The following is a 21,124-nucleotide window of genomic DNA, read 5'->3' on the forward strand; positions in this document are numbered from 1 at the left end:
CTATCAGGGTTGAACCTACAGGGACCCTGCCTCTATTAGTCAAGATGGACAAAAATGACATTTCTCTCCTCACTTATCTCCTCTGTCTGGTAACACTTTCCATCTCTGGTGGACAGCATACAGACCAATTTGGGGGCAGATACATAAGTTTTAACTCCTTTAGAAAAAAATTTTATTTTGTAAATTATCTTCATTGGCAATCTTAAGGCAAAGCTTGTATGCAATTTTTAGAACCACCTCATTTTGGTGAAAGCTCATTTTACTTGATTTGCAATAAATCTGCTCCAGTTCTACCTGTGTGCATTGCAATGTTGGCCTGTTCTTATGTTCATTCTATCAGGAGGAGTTCTTCACTCCGACCCCATGGCCTTTTTCTTGAATTAGGCTTCAAGACCATTGGTAGCTTCTTAAAATATGTAAGTTATCTGGTTGCAAGATAGACCTTTAGACTTGGACCAAGTTATGGGCCATTATGCTGGCCTGGGTGGATATATCTTGTCCCCCAGGTTTCCTACTAGATGGGAGACTTGCTGACCTTTATCCAACCGGCTTTCCACAATGCTTGTAAGGACAAGGTACAGGTTATATATTAGCAGATGTCTTAATTTCTTGGTGTCCAAAGCCATGTTCTACTGCCTTCTTGGTATCCAATTCTGGTACATTCTTTTGTTGCAAACAAGAATAGCCAGTCTCTCCCCCACCCCAATTTCATTAAACTGTTTGACTGACTTTACATGACTTGGTGTGTACCAACATTCCTGTTGGTAGGGCCAGTTCATCAGAGGTTAATTTCTTACGTAGTTCATATAGAAAGAGTCATATCAGGAACATACTGATTTGCTTTACCAAAATAAACAGTGACCTTAGTCTCACTTTAAATAAATGATCACAAACTTTGTGTAGACCCATAATTCTACCAAATAGAATAGATCCCTGGCCTATTCCTCTTCTCTTATGTTTACTCAACTAATGACCTTTATACTTCACTGAGAAAACCGAAGCTATAAGAAGAGAAATTAAGCCTTAGCTGGTTTGGTTCAGTGGATAGAGCCATGGCCTGAGGACTGAAGGGTCCTGGGTTCGATTCCGGTTAAGGGCACATACCTCGGTTGCAGGCTTGATCCCCAGCCCCTGGGTCATGTGTGGGAGGCAACCAATTGATGTGTCTCTCTCACATTGATGTTTCTTTGTCTCCCTTTTTCTACTCTCTCTGAAAAAAAATGGAAAAAATGTTCTCTGGTAAGGATTAAAAAAAACAAACAAAAAAACACTCTCATCACCTCAACTCACCTTCCAGCATCTGCTCCCGTATCACATTCTCTTTTGATAACTGCTTTTATTTAAGGCTAGTTTGCTCTACTTTAAACATTACAGCCCATCATCTTGTTCCTGTAGTTCTTTCCTTCTCATGTTATTTCCATACACTGAAGCAAAGCTGGACTCATCTATGTCCCTGTCTGGGGTCTGGAGCTGAAACACCCGGCAGGGGAAGAGGTACTGGCGTGAGTGGGGGTTGGACCTGATTCCCTCAGCAGCTGTAGCCAAACTCATCTGCATTGTCAAGTCAGAAGTGTCTAACAACACAGGTTCCACCTGGCCCTCTTGACTGATTACTGGGCATTTAGGTATTCTGTGATCACTTCTTGGAACTGCTACTTGTGCACCTCCACCATGACCAGTTCCTTTCACCAAGCCCAGTCCCATGTACCCCTTGGAATGTGCAAACTGCAGGGTACATAGGGGCAGCTGGTGCTCAGATGTGCCACATTGAGCAGGTACTGGGTGTTCTAGATATTCTGCACCACTCTGTTCACAGTGTCTGTTCAAGCATCCTCATCTTTGGGCACCTGGGTGAAGATATACTCTGGCTTGAGCTGGCAGCACACGAATGCTGAAGGCAGGTGGCAGGGTACCCAGGCAGGTGGATGGCAGTGTCTTGTCATAGTCAGTGTAGAAGATGTATACTTTGGTAGGAGACTCCATTTTCTCTACTTAGACCGGTACCATTCATTCTCCATGTACAGACTTGGCAATGCAGAATTCCCGGCGGTGGGGTGGTGGAGCCCTTGACGGGGGTGGTTGGCAATGTCATTTAGCATGTTCTCCTTCAGCTTCTCCAGCTGGGTGCCTGTCTGCATCCAACACAGAAGTGCAGGTCATCAGTGATTGTGGCCACAAACACTGGCTTATAGGTGGCCCAGCACTCCTCCTCCTCTAGCACGGGTGTCACTTCCTCCATGGGCTGCTCCTTATAGTGGGCCCACACCTCCTCCTCCTACTTGGCAGCCTTCTTGGCAGACAGCTTCACTCCACAGTGAGGTAGACCTTGGAGAGGTGGTGCCATCACTATGCAGCCAGCCTGTGAGGTTGCCAGCCTTGTCCATGCTCTCCACCAGCGCCAGTTTCTTCGTGAAAAGCACTGCTTCCTCACTGAAGGACTCCCTTCTGCACCAAGCCTGGAAGGTTTCGGGCTCCTCTGGGCCATTCAGTGCCTGTGAGCAAGAAGGTGGTAAGTTTCCTTTGGCAAATGGAGCTTGAGATGAGAACCACCTGCCTGCTGGAGAAACGGCAAGAACTGCTTTGCCTTTTGGATATCCCCAGATATCTGCAACACAGAAAGGATAGGCACGCACTTCTTGCTATGCAGCCCTTTGCCATTCTTAATAGTTCTGGCCTCTGTAGCAAGCAGCTCATTATAGTGAGAGGATCTCTAATAGTCATTTTGCCCATATCTGATCACTGTGGCTAGACCTTTGCTGATGGGGGTCTCAGCAGTGAATGTCTATTCCTCCAATGGTGACAGTGGCATAGGTACACTCTGAAAGGGCAGGCACAGTCTCTGGCTGGTCTGGATGGTCTAACGTAGCCTGCAGTCACATTGAACTTTTTCCAGGGAATGTCACATAGGGGATGCAGTTTCTTGTTCTTGTATGTTCACCCTCTCCATCCTTGGTGGCCGGATGCTGGACAGGTGGATGATCTTGTAGTTGCCAGAGTTCAGCTTCACCATGGCATCAGCATTCAGCACCTGCATCACCTTGGCAACAAATTGCTTGTCCTTTTGGTCCAAGTTAGCAGTGGAAGCCACATAGTCTCCATATTCTCAGCCTGCATGCCTGGCAAACTTCTCAGCTGCCCTCAGCTTTTTTGCACCCCAAGTGTGCACTGCAATCAACCAATCCACACAGCGTGCAAAACCTTCCCTCAGGAGGAGCTCTGTGATGCTGGCATTTGGATAAAGGATGGTATCCAGAATGTTCTGGTTAGGGTATTTCTCCAGAATGATCTGAACATTTCTGAAGCAGTCGAGACTTGGTGAAAAACTTGGCTTCTGCAGCAAAAGACTCTGGTGGTTCAGTGCCATCTACTTCCCATCGAAAAGCTGGGCACTTGATCCCTGACAGAATAATGGTAACCATATAGTAATCTGGGGGGAGCAGGGCCCTTACCATGATGGTGTCTCACACATGCTCAGTGATAGCATTGACAGGCTTCTGGTGGTGTGAGTTCACAAAGTGCCTACGTTCTCAATGGTATACTTGAGGTCCCAGATGGTATGTGAATCATTTCCCTCACTCCACACCCGTCTCAGCTGCCTTTGCTTGTCCCTCACACTCTGAAAGCTGGTTCTCCTCAGGATTATTAGCCCTCATGCCTTCTCTCCAGGTGGTCAAACCCTCTGCAACCAGAGACTGCAGTGTTTTCCCCGTTAATATCCTTTCCAAGGTAGATCATGCCATACTTTCATCCCTGGTGAGTCTTGTTTTTTATCGTGAAACAGACTTCCTTCCCCATCAGCTTCTTCCAAAGAACAGGAAATGCCCAGGGCTCAACAGGCGTATCTTTACCATCCAGTTGTGTTGCAGCCAGCTGGCTGGCAAGGTTTCCAGCTCAAATGTTACTAAGGTGGATCTGTCCCTCAGGAGGAGGCCCACCACGAGGCTGCCCTTGGGTGATAGCGCACCCTGACAGGACCGTTTTGACAATGCCCCACTGCACAGTGAGGAATGTGGGTTTCCCAGAGGAGTCACAGCTGTGTGTGGAGAGGACCATGAATAGAGCTTGGAGGTGTCATTGTGGGTGTCAGTGTTGGTGAAAGGCCACTGTGGCCAAGAGCTGTGGACAATGGACAGGACAGACGTGCTGGGCACTCAGGAGCAGCAGTGGGACTGGGCCACTTCATTTCTTTATTCCTTTTTGTAGCAAAACTCAAAAGCTTTTTCTATGGTTTCTGTCTTCAGTTATCACTTTCCATTTTCTACTCAACCCTCTTTAATCAGGCTTATACAATCCTGCCGATCCATAGGAACGTTGCTAGTGATTTCTCATGTTGCTAAATGATATGGTGAGATTTTTTTTTTTTTTTGGTTTTGTTTTTTTGGGGTTTTTTTGGTTTTGTTTTTTTAAAACTTAAAAGATCATGTCCATTACATAGTGGTGATTTCTCCTCCATGGTTTTTTGGTGTGTTTTTTTTAAGTTATTTTTTATTGATTGATTTTAGAGAGGAAGGGAGAGAGAGAAACATCAACTTGTTCACTTATTTATGCATTCATTGGTTGCTCTCTCTTATGTGCCTTGACTGGAGATAGAACCCACAACGTTGGCATTATTGGGACAACACTCTAACCATCTGAGCTACCCGGCCAGGGCGGTTTCTCTGTGTTATCCTCATGACCCAAAACTAATGTGTCACTATCTGAAACTTACACTACAGCCCAAGACAGTGAGCATAGTAAATAAGTAAATTGTATGTTAGGAGTTAAGAACTTTGTATTAAATGGGTAGAACTGAGTAAGGATTGGGAGAGCTAGAGCAATGTTTATGTATGCAGATTACTATAATAGAGTCACCAGCCCCATTGAGAAGTTGAGAGTTGAGCAGACTTGAATGAGATAGCCAAATAGACTTCTAGAATTCCAAGTAGAACAGTTTCAGCAGGGCCCCAAGGTTCTGGGTTGTAGCAGACCTATTCTAATAGGAGACCAGGGGCAAGAGTAGAGTGATGGGGAGAGAGTAGTAGGAGAGGAGGTCAGATAATTAAATGATAATCATCTAAGGCCTTTTTGGCCTTTATTCTGAAATAGTCTTGTTTTTAAGCAGAGCAGTGTTATTATGTGATAACACTTTTTAAAAAATGGCTTGATTGAGTATTCTTTTCATACAATAAGTTACACCATTTTTAAGAGTACAATTTGACATTTTGATTGTGTAACATCACCACAATCAGGATATAGAACATTTTTATCACCCCAAAAAGCCCTGTGCTGCTTTGCAGTTAACCCCTTCAGTCCCTGGTTAACTCTTAGTCTTCATCTACCTATCTATATCTTTGGTATTAGTATTTTGACACAGGTGACGACTATGCTCCTTAACTCTTAACTCATTTGACTTCCAGGACACAGCACTCTTGGTTTTCCTACCTTCTCAATTTCCTCTGCTGATTCCTCTCTCTCTCTGACCTCTTGATTTTGGAGGTTCTGTAGTTCAGATCTTGGTCTTTGGTGATCCTGTGGATTCAAATGCCATTCTGTATAAAAAAAATTCCCAATTTACATCACCAGATCTTCCCCCAAACTCCAGATTCATATCCTACTTCCCATTTGACACTTTTGCTTGGATGTCTGATATTTCAAGCACAACTTGTATAAAACTGAACTTCTGGTCCCCCCATCACCCATACCCTTCCCCCATCTAAGGTGATGGCAACTCCATCTTCAGTCACTCTGGCCAAAAATCTTGGGGGCTATACCCACATTCAGTCCATTAGGAAATCTTGTTGGCTTCTCACAATCTCCCTTACTGTCAGCACCCTAGTAAGAGCCACCATCATCTCTCACCTGGCTTTCCTAAGTTCTTTCCTAATTGATCTCCCTGCTTCTATATTGTCTACCATCTATTCACTATATAGCAGACAGAGTGATCCTTAAAAACAGAAATCAGATAATGTCACAGCTACCTCCCACCCCCAGGCTTTTCTTTTTTAATTGAATTTATTGGGGTGACATTGGTTAAAATTACATAGGTTTCAGGGGCACAATCAATTCTATAATGTATATATATTGTACTGTGTTCACCACCACAAGTCAGGTCTTCTTCCATCACCATTTATCCCTTCTTTACCCTCTCCTATCTCCTTCCACCCGCTTACCCCTGGGCTTTTCATTCAGACTAAAAGAGTCCATGGACAAACTTGTAAAGCCCTTTGTAATCACCCCTCCTCTTAGCTCTATGATTTTATCCTACTCTCTTTTGCTCACTCAGCTTCAGCCACACTATACTGGATAGATTTTTTGTAGATCTATTGAAGACACGCCAGGCCCCTCCTCCCTTAGAATTTGCACCAGCTATTCCTTTAAATAGTCCAACAGCAGATTTGGGTTTTCAAGGTGAAAAAAAATCTGACAAGTATTTGGGGCAATAAAAATGAGGCTATGGCTCTATCCTCTCTTCTCTATGCTCCTCTTTAGGTACTATCACCAATTCTTTGAGCTTTAACTACTGTCTAGAGATTATGAAGATTTCCAAATGTGTATCTCCAGCCCCTGACTTTCTCCTCTATGTTTAAACAAGCTGTGTCTGGTCAGGAGGCCATGAAAGCTTGATACTTGAATATGCACCCATGGTTCCTTCTAATTTGGATAGCCTCCAGTCTCTCCAAACAGGTGTATATAGTTTCTCTTTGAGGACAGCAGTCATCAGTAACTGCTCCTGGTTGTCAAGAGAAAGGGGTGAGAAGAAAAAAACTTGATTATATAAGAAGTGACAGGGAAGACCTCTTGATGTTGCTCTTACAAACATTGGTTGGGTTTTTTCATGTGCTAGAAACTGGACTGCTGCAGTTTTTATATGAAATCACCCCACCCCTTCCTTTAATTTCGCTAAGACCTACAATCCCTAGGCCAGTGATACTGAACATCTTGCAAGATAAGCCCCCCTGCCCACACAAAGAATTATCCAGTCCCACATACCAGTAGTGTCAAGGCTGAAACCTTGTTCTAGGTGATTTTATCAGTTCCTTTGGCTTTGTATACCATTTGAAGTAGTGCTGACCAACACGAAAGTCATAGCCACATACGGTTCTGAGTGTAAAATACCCATGGGATTTCAAAAACATAGTATGAAAAAATGTAAAATACTCATTTTTAAATGATTATTATATGTTGAAATGATGTTTTGGATGTATTGAATTAATACATTATTAAAAATAAGTTAATTTCACCTCTTTTTACTTTGCTAAATTGACTATTAGAAGTTTTCAAATCACATGTGGCTTTGCATTTGAGGCTCACAGTATATTTTTGTTGGAGAATGCTGATCTAGATGCCGAAGGCTCAAATTTACATCTCTTGTTCCAAATCTCTCTGCTCAAAGTTCACGGATCCAAAGACCTAAAGTATAATGAAACCAGTTTTACCATAGGCTATTTGATACCAAATAAGAGTTAAGTTCTCATGGCATTCTCTTCAGTGTTACAACAGAGTGACCGTGAATGACGATCTGCTATCCTTGAGAGTTCTCCTGGGTTGTCTTAATACATCTCAAGCCTGTTATGTCTGTCTACCCTCCAGTTATCCCATCCTTTAGGTGGTGTCGCCATCAATGTAGGTGCGCCAGCCATACTCTGAGCAGTCGTTTTTGATTCTATTTCTCCTTCCCCCATCCATTCTTTAGCATATGTTACTTCAAATGGTGCCACTTCGGTGCCTTGCCACAACCATAGTCAAGACGATACAATCGTCACACAGGACTACTACAGTGGCTGCCTCCTGTCATCTCATTTCCTTCTTCCCCCCCCCCCCCCCCCCGTTCAATTAAATCTCCAGTAGCTGAGGTGATTGTTAACTATAAATCATATGGTCACTCCATAACTTAGAACCTTTCAGCCATGTCCCATCATATTTAAAATAAAAAGCCAATCCCCTACCTTGGCCTTTAGTATTTTGAAATAATCTGGCCTCTACCCACATTCAGGCCCTTTCCTCATCCATCTCTTTCTAACCACACTGGCCCTCCTTCCAGATCCTTATACCCCAAGTAGTGTCCTGCTTCAAGGCCTAACTGGAAGAACCTTCCCCTAGACCACATTAGGGCTAATTTCTTATCCTTCAGTTCTTAGCTTCAGGATCAAGCATCAGAGTGCCCTTTCTGATTATCTTTTTTTTTTTTAAATATATCTTTATTGATTTCATAGAGAGGAAAGGAGAAGGATAGAGATAGATAGAAACATCAATGATAAGAGTCATTGATCGGCTGCCTCCTGCATGCCCCCTACTGGGGATCGAGCCTGCAACCCGGGCATGTGCCCTGACCCGGGAATTGAACCCCGATCACCTGGGTCCTAAGTCGATGCTCAACCGCTGAGCCACACCCGGCCGGGCTCTGATAATCTCTTAAGTAAATGCTCCTTCCCATTTTCCCCACCAGTTTGTGTATTTTGTGGTAATTTTCCCCAATTTTCTTTTCGCTTACTCTTTTATTGACTAGTCTTTTCCTTACAAAATGTTAAGCTAGGGGTCAGGAAATTGCCCCAGTGCCTGACACAAAACAGGCATTTGATAAAAAATTATATATGGAAGCCACCATTGAATGATGTGCTCCTATTGGGAATATACTACCCTCTGCCCTTGCCCCATCCATTCATTGCCTTAGTAGTCACCAGTCATTCTAGAAACTGAGTGCCAGGTCAGAACTAAGCCGTGGGGTAGGATTCGTGGGTGGCCGCTATTAGGGCTGGAGTCTTGCCCCATCCCGTAGTCTTCAGCAGTCAAGAAAGGCAAAGCTGGTGGAACTGTTTGATAGCCTAGGAGGGCCCTTTAGCTTTGAGATTTGGTGATCCTAAATGCAGAGCTTGAGCAGGTTTGTCTCAAGGTCCCACAGCTGGGCAAGAAATGGAAGGAGGGGGAGCTGGAATCTCTGAAGGACTGAAGAGTGATGACAGCTCTCCTCCCTCGATCTCCTTGCAGAGGTAGTCAGTTGTTTTCACACACCGTTCTTGTCCCTCCGTAGCATTTATCACAGATGTAATTAAGGTTTGCTTCTCTACTAGAACCACACATGTCTCATTCACCATCCAAATCCTGGCTCATAGTAGGAATTCAAATGAATTGAGCTTTTAGTGGGAGAGGCCTCACTGGACTCTGAAATGGTCTGTGAGAAATTTGATCTTGGTAAATAAAAGGGATTTTGTACCCACAACATGTGATTTCTCACGTAAGAGCTGAGGTTTAGAAATACGCTTGTTCCTACTCAGCAGTCTTCTTACATTGCATGAAAACTCCTTTCCCAGTGTTATCTATTTTAAGGGAATGAAAGGATTTTCTAAGGGAAAAACAATTTATGATTCTGCAAGGCTATTTTGCTCCTCGTATAAGAAACTTATTCTGCCATCTAAACGGTACTGTCCAGTATAGTAGCCACTAGCCACACGTGGTTAAGATTTAAAAAACCAGCTTCTCAGCTTCATTAGCCACATTTCAAGTCCTCAGTAGCCACATGTGGCTAATTATAAAACTTAAAAAAAACAAACAAAAAAAAAAAAACTCAGTTTCTCAAGCCACAATTTAAATACTTAATAGCTACAAATTGGACAGCACAGATATAGAACATTTCCAACATTACCCAAAGTTTTATTGGACAGTGTTGATGTAGAACTGTTTTGCAGAATCCAAATTTTTTTTTCTCGTTAGAAATCAAGATGTGCTATGTTAAGTTAGCACGGTGGAGGATCAGAGACTTTGGTGAGGCCAGCAAACCTATATATATTTATTTGCTCTGTCGCAGATTAATCACAAGGAAATCCCAGTATCTTTACTTCATTCTCCCTTTTTGTAAAACAGGGACAGTCCTGTCTCCTGCGGGAATGTTGAAGCTAAAATGGGCCTTGTGTACTTCACCACTAGTTGGGAGTGTATGCACTGACAGGTTAACCTCTAGATTATTGCATTCTGCCTCCCCAAAAAGCAGGGGAAATTTTTGCTTCCTATGTCAGTATTATTTTAAGTATATGTGGGGAAAATGCTATATAATTGTATTCACAGGTAGTCATAATTAAAAAAATTTTTTTATTGATGTTTAAAGAGAGAAGGGAGAGGGAGAAAAACATTGTTGATGTGAGAGCGGAACATTGATTGGCTGCCTCCTGCACACCTGGGCATGTGCCCAGACCGGGAATCAAACCAGCAACCTTTTGGTGCATGGGATGGCGCCCAAACGAGCCACACAGGCCAGTGCAGGTAGTCAGAATTTACATGTCAGCATTTTCATATAGGATACAATAAAGTTTAAACCTGGGGATCTAAATAATGGTAATAAGATAAAATGTCTATAAGTCTTTTCTTAAAAATTAGAGGACACATTTCATTGCAGAATGTTGTCACTGAGAATCATTAATACCCTCACTTTTCTGTTCAAAATACTATGACATTTCTTTTGATCTGTCATAATTCTCTTACTCATTTTAGCCAAAGTCTAATCATCCTAGCAGAATATTAACACCATGGGAAGAGAACTCTTAAAATAGTTCATGTGAATTTAAACACACTATGAAGTCAAATGGAGTCAACCTAATAGGTCCTTGGTGATACTCTGTCTCAACCTTTTCCTGATGCAGGCAGGGTTATCCCTGTGCAGCTTGCTTCTATCTCTACTAACCTGGGTTTGCTAGCCTTTAAACTGGGAAGCGCAGCTCTGGTTATTTAGAAAGGAGAAGCATATTTATCAGTGTCTCAAGATGCTAGCTAACTTCTCTCTACATTTTGCTGAGGATACATTACTTCACTAAATCCTTTCTACAATCTAAATTTCAGACATCGATTCATCTGAATTTTGTAGTTTGAGCACAACTGAGCAAGAACCAGAAGATAATGGTTGTAAGTAACAGTCACATAAACACAAAAAGATACTTGTTAGAAACGTTTATTTGTCAAAATATTAAAAAAAAAAAAAAAGTGGGAGGAGTGGAGTAAAACAAGGCTAAATTTCAGCTAATGCTGTACCACGATCACAGGTCAGACATAAACAAAACAAAACAAACAAAACACACCCCCACCCCCACCCCAGTGGTCCTAGCAATTTCAGAAGATTAGCTTCAATGTTAGAGTCCAGAGCTAACAGAGAAGAATAAAAGGTTGCTTGCCACTATGTGGTCATTTTAAAGGGTAAGGAGATGTTGCAGGTAGACAGGGAGAAGGGTTCAACTCCTAAGGAAAGCAAGATAAGAGGGGTTCCACTGTACAGGAAAAAGGGGATGCCAGCATAATCCTTACCTAGGGCTGCTTAGAGGCTGAGAACATAAGGAATAGTGTGAAAGTCTACAGACACTTGTATAAGGAGGAAAGAAAAGTCAACTTAGAAGAATTAAATTAAGAAAGAAAACATAGTTGGTCACAAATTCCTTTGTTTACTGAAACATGAAGCAATGGAAACATCCCGGCAAAGGGGACCGCGCGAAGCAAGTTCTCATATATGACCGCAGCCCGAGGGTTCAGTCCGCAATTATCCTACCTGAAAGAGAGCACAACACAAGACGCTTACACAATGCCTGGAGAGCAGCTGGGCTCCGAGTGCAAGGGCCCGGGTCCTGTCCTGTATTCCAGGGGGGAAAGAACAAAGAACAAAACAAAACCAAGTCAGATTGGATCGAACCTATCCCATGTAATCACCCAGGACTCATTATGACTATGTAGGAATCTGCTTATAGCTACAACAGAACAAGAAGCAATCTATCTGGAAGACTGCTGTGTTGGTGATAAGTATGTATTTCTCATTTTTTTATCCATCTTTTAGGCAAGACAACCTCTGTGATACAAGGCTACTGCTACTATACTAAAGGGCATACAGATATTAAGAACTGTAATTTTATTTTGGGGTCCAGGAAAAGCAGAAGATGCCAAGATCTAAAATATGGCCAACTGCACTATTTATTCTGAATTTGTTTCATTTTAATCTTTCACAGTAAACAAGTTTTCAAAGGTAACAATCACAAAGGGTATCAAGGAGTGTTTATTTACCCTCCAATATACCTACATGCCATAGTCATAGATTCAGAGCCATAATTCTAGTAGTTCCCCTAATTGACCACATCTCCCTTCTCAAATCAAAAGAAGAAATCCTAAAATTCTCTAATTCTTCCATTGATGATGGAAGCTCCAGACACCAATGGCTGGGGGGGAAAAAAAAGTTAACTCACACCAAGCTCCTCTACTTATTACAGACAAAGGGCCAAATCTTGGTCTTGATCTGTGCCAATCGACTTCAAAAGCTGTGACGTTCTTGAATCAGTTCTGCTAGGGTGAGACCCGAATTTGTATCCCCAACAGTTCTGGAGTATTTCATCCTGGCAGCCTCATTAACATCAGGCTCCTGGGACTGCAACCAACTCAGGGTTATTCAGTCCATTTGAGGTTCACACCTGGAAGGTAAGTTTCTTTAAAAGTCATCACTAAAAAGAGGTTAGTTGAACAACCACTGCTTGCACTCAAAATTCACTTTTAAATACCTAGGCAATACCCTTTAAAGACCACGTATACTAATTTTAATATTTAACTTTGAAACATTCAAAAGAAATATGAGTTATCTGATAGATACCACCACCTTACTTTATAGGCATGTCCCACTTCATGACAGATTCAGCTGCATTAGAAGTAAAAATTCATGGCAAACCACACAAATTGTAAGGTTACCCATTTCATGCACATGAACACACACTGCTACACAATGGTCATAAGGATATCACTTGCCACAAGTTCATGCCATATTTGCTTCTCACTATGAAAAAGGGCTAATTCCTATTACTTTGCTTTCTTCTAAACATATACCAAAGGGATAAGTTAGGAACCCTGGAAACTCAGTGGTAACTAAGTTTAACTTTGCTAGTAGGCCTCCCATTCACGTGATTCTCAATTTCAAGGTACAAGGAAAACCATGAGAATAGAAAGTTGTCATGATACCATTTCCACTTGGATGAAGTGACTTATCAATCTCTAGATACACCTAACCTTGCCATTCTAACATCTTTGGCATACATTTCTGAATTAGGAAAAATTAAATTTCCAGGGTCACCACCAGTGGGATTTTACACACATCAAAAAGTTACCTTTTATCTAGTTCCTTAAATGTTCCTCAAACAAAAAAAAATTGCTGGAAAAAGAGGGAAGCCTCAGGCTCTACATGACAGCATCATTGGCTATGCAGAGATACAGCTTACGTGCCCATGTAGAATGAGATGCTCCAGACTGCTAATAAGGGAAGGACATCATGGGACAGTGGCATCAAAACATTCAGCTTTCAAGCAAGTGTCTTATAACTAAACACCTAAAATTTATAGAACTTTGGCTTATAGCTACATATTAGAAGAGTTTTCTCTGATAAAGGCTAATGACCTAAGTAGTTTTATTATCCAATTAAAAGTCTAAAGTTATAAAATTCTCACTGCGACATTATTAACTCCTGAACCTGGTCTCTTCGGCTTATACCACAGTGTCTTCAGTGGAAAGAGAATAGGTTTAGGAGTCGGCCAGGCCTCAGTACGAATTCTGACTCTACCTCTCAATTACCAGATGACTTCAGGCAAAGTACTTAACCTTTCTGAGGCTTAGTTCCCTTCTCTGTAAAACAGAACATATTTTAAAGGCTTACTGTGTAGATTAAATGATATGACATATACAGAAGGCACTCAACAAATGTTAGTTCTCTTAACTATGTGTCTGTAACCCAGATCTGCTTACACTTGATGAAAGAACAATATTCTCACTAACGAGCTGAGTTTGTTCTCAGAAGGAACAAGATGGTTGGAGTCATATACTAAAACCTCAACAGGCCAAATGAGCCTCCAGCTTAAACTAGAGAAATATTTAAGACTATCATGTAATTTATACCTTTGGGATACTAATGTCCTGATAGCAAACAGGTGGCTTGAGAAAAGACAGCAAGAGACAGCAAGCATGGGTCTCTTTCAAAGGAACAAAATGGAATCTCTTAACCACACCCACCCCACTCTCACCTCCAGTTCTTAAAAGGCTGAGTACCGCGCTCGGTCCACATACTGCTCCCGCTCATACCGGGCCATGTCATACAGAGAATTCCGTGCAGCTGCGGAAGCCTGAGACAGCTCACTCTCTGGCCCATAACCGTAGCCCTCTCCAACTGTGGGGAGCACAGCTGCAGCACGACGAAGGGGGCTCCTGTCCCTTCCATAATAGGAGGAAGTGGTGGCAGCGGCAGCAGCCATAGCAGCTGAGGTGGCAGCAGCACCTGAGTTCGGCAACAGGTGTCTGTCGTAGGGATCAACAGAAGTGGAGTTGAGGTGACTGGTCACAGCTGCATTCTGGACTTGAGGCAGATGGGACATGGTCTGCTCTGCGTAGTTGTACGCAGAAGCTGCTGCTGCTGCTGCCACTGCCTCATAAGAGCGGACCCGGTAACGCTTATAGTAGTCGAGTGCTCCATATGCATCGTTGTAATACATGGATTCCCCGTAGCCCATGGTGTAAGGTGTGCGCACGGCTCCGTATTGTTCATTATACTGCTCAGTAAAGTCTGCCACACGACCTGTACGATCTACTGGGCACTCTTTAGACCAGTGCCCCTCTTTCCCACACCGATAGCAGCCGCTCTGGTCTCCCATCCCAGGGGCAGTCCGAAGGCGGCTTGTGGACAACTGCACGTGCATTCGTTTGCCTTGAGGGAATAGATACAAGATTTATTTTAACTCACTGACATTCTTTGTTCTCCCCGAAAGTAAACTAGTTGGCACAGGACACACATACATACACACGCTCGAGACCCTGTTTCAGCAACCCCTCCCAAAGCAGTTAAAAGTGAAGTTTTAATATAGGTAAGAGCTAGAAAATGAGTCCTCAGAGACCAGTCAATACTTTCTTACACGAGGTAGACCGGATTCCCTCCTACTTCTGTCTCCACAACTTTCCTTTTCCCCCTCAAACACAGAAACTGAAAGTTTCCACTACCAGGACTGAGATATTTTAATGATTCAAACCTGCCAATTTTTCCAAATCAAATATCCAACAAAACCTCAGTTATGCTAGATTTGGAAAGTATCTTACCGACCTCTCCCTGATTTACTCAGGGCCACATTGAGCCTGAGCATTTCCTGCAGCTTAAAAACCACAGCAAACTTCTATCCATCTTGTCTCCTCCAGCCATTACTGCGGGTGTTCACAGAAGGCTATGTTAGGCACACAAATCATACCTGGCTCATCATATGCTTTACCTAGAAGTTATAAGACCCTCCAGATTTCAACCCCACCCCCACTTTTTTCAGCAAAGGTGAATCCATGCTTACTGTGGAAAACAACTTGACCAAGGTGTCTCAACAGCAAGAATGTGATGTTGAAGCGGTACTGGTTTCTTAAGAGACAATGTGCACCCATGTAATGAAATGATTACATTTCATCCTGCCATGTAGTTTACGATCCTTTACAGGGGATTATCTACTTGTTAGAAAAATGCAGCATTTGTCTAAAGTCCTCTGGACATCCATACAAACAAGCCACATCCAGGGAACAGCCAGCACAAAGGAACAGCTAAGAGAAGAAACAATCTTCGCCCTGGGTTTGTGTACGACCAAGCCCAGGCACCCTTACTGATGAAAGCCTCCAAGGTCTTTAAAAGCAGTTTGAGAAAAGTATTTTTGGCACTATTTAGTCCCAAACTGCCTAAGACTTTGGAGATCAAGTCAATGCTTTTCAAATTGTAGCTAAAACCCTGCCAGTATACACATAGGAAACGGGCTTTGCATCACTCGTAAGGGCTGCTCAGAACAAATCCCCCCTCCGCGATCAGCAAGTTGCTCTCTCTTTGACAGACCTTGTTCTGGATGCAGTTATGCGATAGGAGGCCTCGTGCTCCACCATCCTGTTGGAAACAGCCCGATTCAGGACGGCAGCCAGAACAGCGCCATGCACTGACCCTGAGAGGGGAGCGGGTTAGTGCAGTAATATCACTTTAGTCAAACTCATTTTTGCCCAATGTCTAAGATTTCTACCACCCCAGTTTCCAGTAGTTGCTGCCTCTAACTTAAAACCCAGAAACAAAGGTACTCAGGTTTTTACTTCTAGCTGCTAGCAGACAGGCAGCATCCACTATCAACACTGATATAGTCAACAGATAAACAAATGGCAATAATTCTCTGAAAGCAGCATTTAGCCATCCCACTGTTTTCAGAGATTTAAATACTCTTATTCTAATTCTTAGAAGTTAAGGGCCACATGCTAACTATGCATAGAACAGAAACACAGATTTTGCCCCAATTTATATCGCAAATGTAGAGTTCACTGTAATTTAGACTGGAGGATTACAAATTACTTGTCTTTCAACCATACATGATGACATTAATTTGTGTGACAGACACAAACTGTGCTCCAATTCTGAAGTCAGAGTAACCATGACAATCTAAAAAGCAGCCAATGTAGGTGACTTAGAAGTACATTTTTAAGGAAAAAAATCTGCAGTGTAACTTGCTCTTTACTTTTGTAGATTTTGGGTGCTTTTTTTTAAGAAACAAAACCTAGTGATTTTTCTTTGTTGTTTCTGTTACTACATCCAGTGTTTTATTCCTGCTTTAAAGATTGCAACTTCTAAATTTATAAACATCTGTGGCAAAATCTACCTCTTGTAGTAACTGTGAAAAGGACTTAGGTACAATTTTTTTTACCTAGAACTAAAAGATCTATAACAGAAGTGATAGGTTTTCCCCCACACAATCTTCCCAAAGAGTGTAACTATGCTTTTAATTTAAATCCCCTAAAGTTATTATAATAATTGAAAAATACTGTACTTCTCTATTACCTTAAGGAACTAGGGCAAAAAAAACCTGAAGAAAATGAAACTCTACCTCTCTCCTACACTTGGAGAGGCCAAAAACTAAAAGATTTTCTGAGGCCTTCAAAAGTTACTGAAATGCACTGCCAACATTTTCCAGAAAACTAGCCCACTAAGTGTTTTCTTCTGAAATCTGGAACAGAAAAGAGTATTAAAATACTGAGGTGGGCAACTTGGGGTCCTAACTGCTGAACTCCTATCACGTGTCAGGATCCAGAAGGCTGCGGATATAACCGACATTCAACAGTACTTCAATTTAATACTTGTTTACATATTCGGGGGGGGGGACACACAAAACACCTGAACTCTTAAATATCATTCCCAATTCAGCTGTCTGAACTGTTATTTGGGAAGGCTTCTTTAGGGTTTTCCAAAGCAAATTATTTGCTAACTCAATAGGGGTTCAGTACACTGCTGCTTGTGGAGAGGAAACAGGTCCTGAAAGACCCAGGTAAGCTCAGATTCTGCTGCTTCCTTTCAGAAGTCAAGGCTGAAGCCTAAATGGCAGTCATTAACATATAAAGATTCAAAAGATGCCTAAAGTGGCATTCTTAAGAGGTCACCTTCATTAGATACCTGAAAAGGATTTATAAAAAAATGTGATAAATTGGTATCTGGGTTGCATTTTCTGTAAAACTGCAACTTATTATCCAATGCTAAACTTTCTCTTGTCATCTGGTGGAAAAAAAGCTGGTTATAAAAATATCTATGTGTGTAACTCAGAGTCGAGTGCTTTCTCCAGAGGAGTTAGGCTAAGAACATGAAAACCAAATAAAGGATTTTTCTTTTCCAATGATAACATTTTACAAAATCTTATAGATCATGCGTTACTCAAATATCCACTTCCTAAAGTAATTAACCTGCTTTATTAAAACACACATTCCTCCCAAACTCCCCACAATTAACTGACTTCCATACACATATTTTTAACCCTATCCCTTTATTCAATTGCATGTTAAAGAGGTAAGGACAGGCAATATTATACTGCTAGACTATCTCTGCAGTTTGTACCTGACTTTAACTGCATTCTTTTTATATTTTGCTTGTTACCTGTCAAGAGAGAACCCCCATTTCTCTCTGCCACTGTCCATTCATGATTCCCTCCCCTATCAAATGAAAATAATAAAGAATATTTTTAAAGCTGTCTGAAGTGCAATAGCTTTCCAAGATAAAATAAAAACAAATATCTAAGAATAGCTATCCCATTTTAAGTTAGTTTCTAACCATAACAGAAACACACTCGTTGTGAACAGCACTCACCTTTCACCAGATAGTGTTTTACTGTCAAAACCCTTTCACATCTATACCTCATTCTAGCCTTACTCTACCATCCTGTGAGGGAGGCACCTCAGGGATCATTAACTCTGTTTTATAAGTGGAAAGATGAAGCACAGAGAGGTTAAAACACTTGTCCAAGTCATACAACTAGTTAATGGTAGCAAGTATCTACGACTTTTGCCCTTAGCTTTAAAGAGCAGCTAAAGGCCAGGGCACCACTGGCTGTCACCAGAGATATTCAATGCCCTATCTGCAATCTCCACTATTTGCAAACTTTCTTACCCTTTTCTGATCAACATTTCTTCCATTTCTTTTGTTTTCTAGATTTAGCAGTGGACCCTTAAGTACTTCTTAACAACCCTTTCACTGGCACTCAGACAAAAAATGTTACTTTATGACCCTGAAAAGTGGCTGTAGATGTGTGGTCCAGGATGATACTGTCAACAAAAACACTGTAGAACAGCACTGCCCAATGGAACTTTCTATGATTATGAAAGTGCTGCACTAATATAGCAGCCACTCACCTCATGTGTCTTCTGCATGCTTGCAATGTGTGCAGTACAACTGAGAAATTAATTTTAAATTTTATTTAATTTCAATTTAATAGCTACCTATGGCTAGTGGCTGGCTACCATATTAGACAGTACAGTTCTAGATCTCCTGTGGTATTAATAACAACATATGTACCTTTATGACTGGTATAAATAACAAGTTATTTACTAGAATATCTTACTGGAATCTTCTCAGAAGCAGGACCATCATTCTCATTCAATCTAATTATTTTAGAATTTCTTTCCCTTAGGATTAAATAATAGGTGAAGAAGAGACAGTTTTGACTTACAGTGGTTTGATTTTATGATGATGTGAAAGCAACATGCGTTCAGTAGAAACTGTATTTCAAATTTTGATCTTTTCCCAGGCTAGCAATACGTGGGCAATACTCTTGTGATGCTGGCAGTGGCGCCCCAGCCCCAGCTCCCAGCCAGCCATGTGATCACGAGGGCAAACAAACGATACTCTAGTCTATAGTGTAGTATCAAATGCATTTTCAACTTACTGATATTTTCAACTTATGATGAGTTTATCGGGACATAACCCTATCGTGTTGAGGAGAATCTGTAGCCCATGGCATGGTTTTTGGCTCTGCTTGAGTTTAACAAATTTGAGCACTCAACACATTGTATGCGGGAAACGTATTTATACGTTTTACGTTGACTGGTAGTAGAGCGCGCGATAAAAACTACCCGCAAACAATGTGTTAAAAGATACTCCCCCAAATCCAGATTCACCACCCAGATTTATAACATAGGGATTCCTCCAAATGTCTTTGTTCCTCTCACCCACCACAACCATCAACTATGGTAGTAAAGAGTGTAACTCCTACACATTTAACCCCTCAAACATAAGGCTTCCTGGTCATAAAAAAAACAGCAGGTAAGCAACAGACCTTTACCCTCCCTCCTCCCATGAGGTACTCGTGCCCAGGCAGGTTAAACTTCCAACAGCACTGAAATGAGTGAAGCCTGAAGGGTAAAGTAACCCATGGTTTGTGATTCTACTCAGTTGTTGACAATCTGAAGAGGATTTGGCAGATCTCAAAAGGGAGTGCTTAAGAACAAATGGCAAACATACAATCTCCCTACGATTTCCAGCCCAAATAGAATGGGAGGCACCAGCCCACCAGCCCCATGGTCCTGTGTTCTCACCTCTGTCTTGAGCTAGACCCCACTCAGTTCTGCCACCCAGACCCCAGAGCAGTTCACCTTGAAACTCTGTGTTGTCAAGGCCCCTGATGGCCTCCACCGCATCCTCTGCCCGCTCCATGTGTACGAAGGCATAATCTTTCACGATGTCACATTCGATGACTGGACCGTACTCCTCAAACTTGGCCCGAAGCTCTTGGTTGGTACAGGTGGGACTGATGTTGCCCACATGCAACTTTGTGGAGGTTTTGCTCTTATTCTTGCTGGCCTCCACATTGATGTTCACCCCGTGCAGCTTGTAGTGGTGCAGGTTGCGTATGGCATCTTCTGCCGCTGTCTTGTCCTCTATGTGCACAAAGCCGTAGTTCTTAATGATGTCACATTCCAGCACCTTCCCATACTGCTCGAAGAGTGTGCGGATCTCCTGCTCTGTGGCCTCCCGGGGCAGGTTTCCGATGAACAGCTTCACCATCCTGACGAGAGCCTGAGAGAGAGGAAACGATTTCCAAAAGTTAGGGGCGCAGCGGGCAATCTCAGTGCGTTGCCTTTGGATAAATCCTCCTCAGAAGTTCTTGGCACCTTCAAGGCCCTCACGCAGGCATCCGTTATTTTTCCTCAGTAGAGGGAGAAAGGTCTGCTGGTAAGTAATGGTGTGAGCTGCGAGTGGCATGCAAACCGGAGGTCGGGGGTCAGCTCGCGCTGCATTCTCCATCATCTCCATGAAATGAGGCGCACTTAAGTAACAGGTTTAGCTGTTCCGCATCTTATTAAAATACTCTTTGGGGGGGCAGGAAAGAGAAGAGCCCAAGCCAGAGGGAAGAGCCGTACATTTTGGAGGGAAATCTGTGTACCTCTCCTCCCTGAGGTTTCACCTTTCAAGATGCTCTAAGAATAAAAAGGCCCCCTTGGCACCATTCCGGGACACCCCCCCTCAGCAGCCCAACCTCCAGCTCCTTCCCCCCCAACAAAGACTCGACCCGACCCCTGCCCCGCCCCCTCCGGAGACCCGGACCCGCCTCCCTCCCGTTGTCTTCCTCAGACCTCTTCCAGAGACACCCAAGCCCGGGGCCGTGTCCGTCCGTCGAGGCCCGTCCCGGCCCGCCCCAGCCCGCCCTCCGTCTCCCCACGTACCCACAAGACCCCCTCGTACCTCCGGGTGGCGGCGGCGGTGGCAGCGGCTCCCGCGTCAGAGAGAACCCCACAAAATGGCGAAAGCCGCTCGAGCCTCGGCGCGACCCGGCCCTTTCTCGCGCGCCAGCTCACGCACGCGCGAGTGCGCGCTGCCTCTCTCCTCCCCCTCGCG

The 21,124-nt window shown here is 42.9% G+C and overlaps 1 protein-coding gene and 1 pseudogene across 5 annotated transcripts; both read right to left on the bottom strand.

Annotated features, from left to right (window-relative positions):
* Positions 1 to 1,528: 1,528 nt before the first annotated feature.
* LOC107533596 (staphylococcal nuclease domain-containing protein 1 pseudogene) lies at positions 1,529 to 4,160 on the bottom strand (annotated as a pseudogene).
* A 5,397-nt stretch (positions 4,161 to 9,557) lies between these two features.
* On the bottom strand, positions 9,558 to 21,065 carry LOC107533595 (RNA-binding protein 4B). Of its 5 annotated transcripts, none has more exons than XR_015715299.1 (5): positions 20,972 to 21,065; positions 19,882 to 20,305; positions 14,001 to 14,677; positions 12,189 to 12,410; positions 9,558 to 11,503 (listed from the first exon to the last, which is right to left on the bottom strand). XR_015715299.1 is itself a non-coding variant. In XM_087822016.1 (4 exons), the coding sequence occupies exons 2-3, from the start codon at positions 20,291 to 20,293 to the stop codon at positions 14,010 to 14,012; spliced, it is 1,080 nt and encodes a 359-aa protein (XP_087678142.1). In that variant the 5' UTR covers positions 20,294 to 20,305; positions 20,972 to 21,065; the 3' UTR covers positions 9,559 to 11,503; positions 14,001 to 14,009. The 5 variants fall into 5 exon arrangements, 3 of the variants coding, with proteins under 3 accessions (XP_087678142.1, XP_087678141.1, XP_087678143.1); XR_015715298.1 differs by having other exon boundaries at positions 9,559 to 11,584; XM_087822016.1 differs by lacking the exon at positions 12,189 to 12,410 and having other exon boundaries at positions 9,559 to 11,503.
* Between the last annotated feature and the right edge of the window lie 59 nt (positions 21,066 to 21,124).

This window comes from Miniopterus natalensis, chromosome 11, assembly GCF_054644295.1.
Source record: "Miniopterus natalensis isolate mMinNat1 chromosome 11, mMinNat1.hap1, whole genome shotgun sequence".
NCBI lineage: Eukaryota > Metazoa > Chordata > Mammalia > Chiroptera > Miniopteridae > Miniopterus > Miniopterus natalensis.

Bases quoted from the DNA above. Each gene is read 5' to 3' on its own strand.
- LOC107533595 (XM_087822016.1), bottom strand. From the start codon at position 20,293: ATGGTGAAGCTGTTCATCGGAAACCTGCCCCGGGAGGCCACAGAGCAG. The intron at 14,678-19,881 runs GTGAACTGCTCT...TATTCCCTCAAG, and splicing joins TGACAACACAGAGTTTCAAG to GCAAACGAATGCACGTGCAG.